Source organism: Salvelinus alpinus, chromosome 21 (genome assembly GCF_045679555.1).
Source record: "Salvelinus alpinus chromosome 21, SLU_Salpinus.1, whole genome shotgun sequence".
Lineage (NCBI taxonomy): Eukaryota > Metazoa > Chordata > Actinopteri > Salmoniformes > Salmonidae > Salvelinus > Salvelinus alpinus.
Window position 1 is genome coordinate 1,729,500 of NC_092106.1, and position 3,489 is coordinate 1,732,988.

At 40.3% G+C, this 3,489-nt stretch overlaps 1 protein-coding gene across 1 annotated transcript; it reads left to right on the forward strand.

The window, feature by feature from the left end:
• Positions 1-531: 531 nt before the first annotated feature.
• On the forward strand, positions 532-3,259 carry LOC139547553 (high mobility group protein B1-like). Its single transcript, XM_071356443.1, has 5 exons — positions 532-646; positions 1,495-1,657; positions 1,830-1,975; positions 2,083-2,257; positions 2,686-3,259. The coding sequence occupies exons 2-5, from the start codon at positions 1,511-1,513 to the stop codon at positions 2,806-2,808; spliced, it is 591 nt and encodes a 196-aa protein (XP_071212544.1). The 5' UTR covers positions 532-646; positions 1,495-1,510; the 3' UTR covers positions 2,809-3,259.
• The last annotated feature ends 230 nt before the right edge of the window (positions 3,260-3,489 follow it).

The following is a 3,489-nucleotide window of genomic DNA, read 5'->3' on the forward strand; positions in this document are numbered from 1 at the left end:
TTTAGTTGTGAGGAGTAACTTTGTTTTTCCCCATCAAGTATGGTTTTCTTTTTTACTTTGAATCCAGTAGTGGGCAGCAATACAACTTTTTGAATGTCGTCCGCATCAAAACCCTAGCCTCGTACGAACCATCCTGATGTCGCAAGCTTACATTCTGTTTCACTAGATCAGGATTGTTCGTACGAGGTACCTAAAACCACTGAGGTAAAAGGGCACGTGACACGGCATCCAAGATGACCCCCATTTTTTTAAAGGAAATCTACTCACATTCGCATATGCCGATCATGGACCGTCTATATTTGGGTTGCATCCTGTTTATATGGACCAGCATCTGCATACAGTTTATACGGACCAACATCACATGCACACTAGCACTCAGTGCACACAGGGAGCAGCGTGAGCAGTGACGGGTCCAACTGCTGTACGGAAGCAAAACTGTAGGAGCTGTCGAAACAGTGCTTCTAGACCGGAACCCTGGCCACCTGACTAAAACCCCACCGAAGAAGGTACACGTTTCAATTGTGGGCTTTTATTTTGAAGGATTTATCATTACCATACGAAAGTGACGTGATTGTTTGTACTTCTGGCGGAATATTAATCATCGTCCCATTGTTGTTTGTTGAGGCAGCTGGCTAGCTAACTTAGGGTATGTATTTACACCACAAATATTAGCTAAAATATATAGCGAGTTATTGGAAATAAGAACATGGCAATGATTTATTTTTGTTGAAATGTGTGTATTATGCTGAGCATTCATAAAGCATTAGCTTGTTAACCAGCTAACGTTATGTAGATGGGGGCTAACAAAGACAGCGAACAACCAAATTTTTTCAGGCACCACCTAAAACGATTTCAGTAACCTTAGTTGCTTTTACGAACTCATGGAAGCCAGACATCTAACTAGCTATATTCTATTACATCTAGATAGCTATCTAAGGTTAGTTATTTTTGCTATGGCTAGCTGTGGCTAACAAGCAGCTGCTGCGCTGACGTTAGGTAACGTTAACAGAGAGCATCTCGATTTTCTTTGCTGTAACGTAGTTGTTTTGTCCCATGTGATACGAGTCAGATTTTCGGTCTTCATTTAGTTTTTTGCAACACTAACACGTTAGTTAGTTATCTATAACGGTTCGCTAGCACACTGCAAGGCTAACGTTAGTTACCTACGACACAACAATGGGATGGATCCATGATGGCTAGCTAGTAACTATATGCTGAGCGTTTGGTGTTGAGGGGGCTGGATTCGAAGCTAGCGAACTGCCGTTGTAGCTAGTTAGCGACAGTACACCAACCCTCTGTATAACTGCACCTTTAATTAGTTGCGAACAGTAGAAAAATATGTATTGCATTTAGTTTGCATTATTAGTGATTACAAATGTTTATTTTCAATTAAGGTCGAGACATGGTCGGGACACTAATTTAATATGGCCAAAGCTCAGGGTGACAAATTTGGTTTTATGTTTTTGAAACTGTATCTATTCCCTCTCCTACTAGGCCTACACAAGTCACCATGGGGAAAGATCCTAGGAAACCGAGAGGCAAGATGTCGTCATATGCTTACTTCGTGCAGACCTGCAGGGCAGAGCACAAGAAGAAACACCCCGAAGCCAGTGTCAACTTCGCCGAGTTCTCCAAGAAATGCTCAGAGCGATGGAAGGTAGCATTACACAACAGTGAACGATTGTGAAGTGACATGTTTCTGGTACATACATAGAATGATTATGGCTATATTTCCACCATAGTATGTTTTGTTACACTTGAGTGACCTTGTGGACAGTCTAGCGGTGGCCATGTAGATGTGTAATCTGAGTTTATACCTCTATATCCAGCCCATGTCTCCTAAAGAAAAAGGCAAGTTTGAAGACATGGCGAAGCAAGACAAGGTCCGCTACGAGAAAGAAATGAAGAACTACATCCCACCCAATGGCCAGAAAAAGAAGAGGTTCAAGGATCCTAATGCCCCCAAGAGACCACCGTATGTACCATAGTTTACTGGGTTTGCATGGCAGCTAGACTGGTTAGCAATTATAGAGGTGAATTAAACTTCCCTTTCAATTTACATATGTTTTTTTTGTTTCTCAGGTCTGCGTTCTTCATCTTCTGTGCTGACTTCCGGGCCAAGATAAAGAGCGAGCACCCAGGCCTGTCCATTGGAGACACTGCTAAGAAGCTGGGAGTGATGTGGAACAGCTCTGCAGCTGAGGAGAAGAAGCCGTACGAGAAGAAGGCAGCCACGCTGAAGGAGAAATACGACAAGGTGAGTAGGGCTTTGTTAAAACCCAAAGAGATGGGGTTTTCCCAATGACTGGTATTCCTGCTTTTCTGAGATTATCCTCTATTCAATCGTCATTGAAGTTGATTTACAAACTTCTGATTTCCTGATCACGATGCCGTGACATTTTATTTGAATAAGATGGGTGCAGACAATTCCACAGATCTTAAATAAATAGGATGGAAAAAAGGGAATCTAATGCTTATCTAAACACATGTGACCATTCTCATGTGTCACAATGGAAAGTTTTAAGCATTTTCTTGGACATTTGCTCTTTTGGATGGCAATATGAGAATTCCGTGTGGAAAAATTGCTTTTTCATTTTCCCGCTGTAAAACGGTATGTCTGCAGATGTATTGGATCCCAGAAAAGCATATTGGTCAGGCTCTAAATAATTATGTTGTGTTACACAGGATATCGCCTCATACCGCACCAATGGTAGAGTAGATACGGCCTCCTCCGCAGCTGCTGACGACGACGACGAAGAGGAGGATGATGAGGAAGAGGATGATGACGATGAGGATGATGACGAGTAGCCTCTCTGCTGTTGTAGCCTACATACTTGTTTAATGCTATGTAACTCTATTGTACACACCTTACATCTCTGAACAGACCCAGACGCAACGAGAACACATTAGGATGTGTGTCTATTTAATGTTTTTAAGATGGATGGTGTTATGCTCCATAACTGGTTAAAGTTAACACTACATGTCTTGAATTTGATGTTTTGATATTTTTGTTGTAGTAGCCCTTTTTTCCTGCCCTTGCCTGTAACTGCTTTGGAGGATTATGAATCAATATGGAAGTAAAAGGTGTGCAACTCTCAAATCAGATTTCTGGGTTGGTAGCTAGTGTATTTGTTTTTTTCCTGTATTTGTTTGAAATATTTTTTCATATGTTTGTCACAAGGTCTTTTTATTCTTTGAATACCACTCTAATTGCAGCTGACATTCAGGAATGTCTAAAATAAAGGTCTTTTTTAATAAATTGTGTTTTTTTTAGAAGATTTTCTTGAACTAAGGCATTTGGTTGATTTCGATAAATATTTACATAGTGCCTTCAGAAAGTATTCATACCCCTTGACTTATTCCATGTTTTGTTGTCAAAGCCTGAATTCAAAATTGATTAAATATTTTTTTCACCCATTTACACACAATACCCCATAATGACAAGGTGAAAACATGTTTTTAGATATTTTAGCAAATTAATTAAATGAA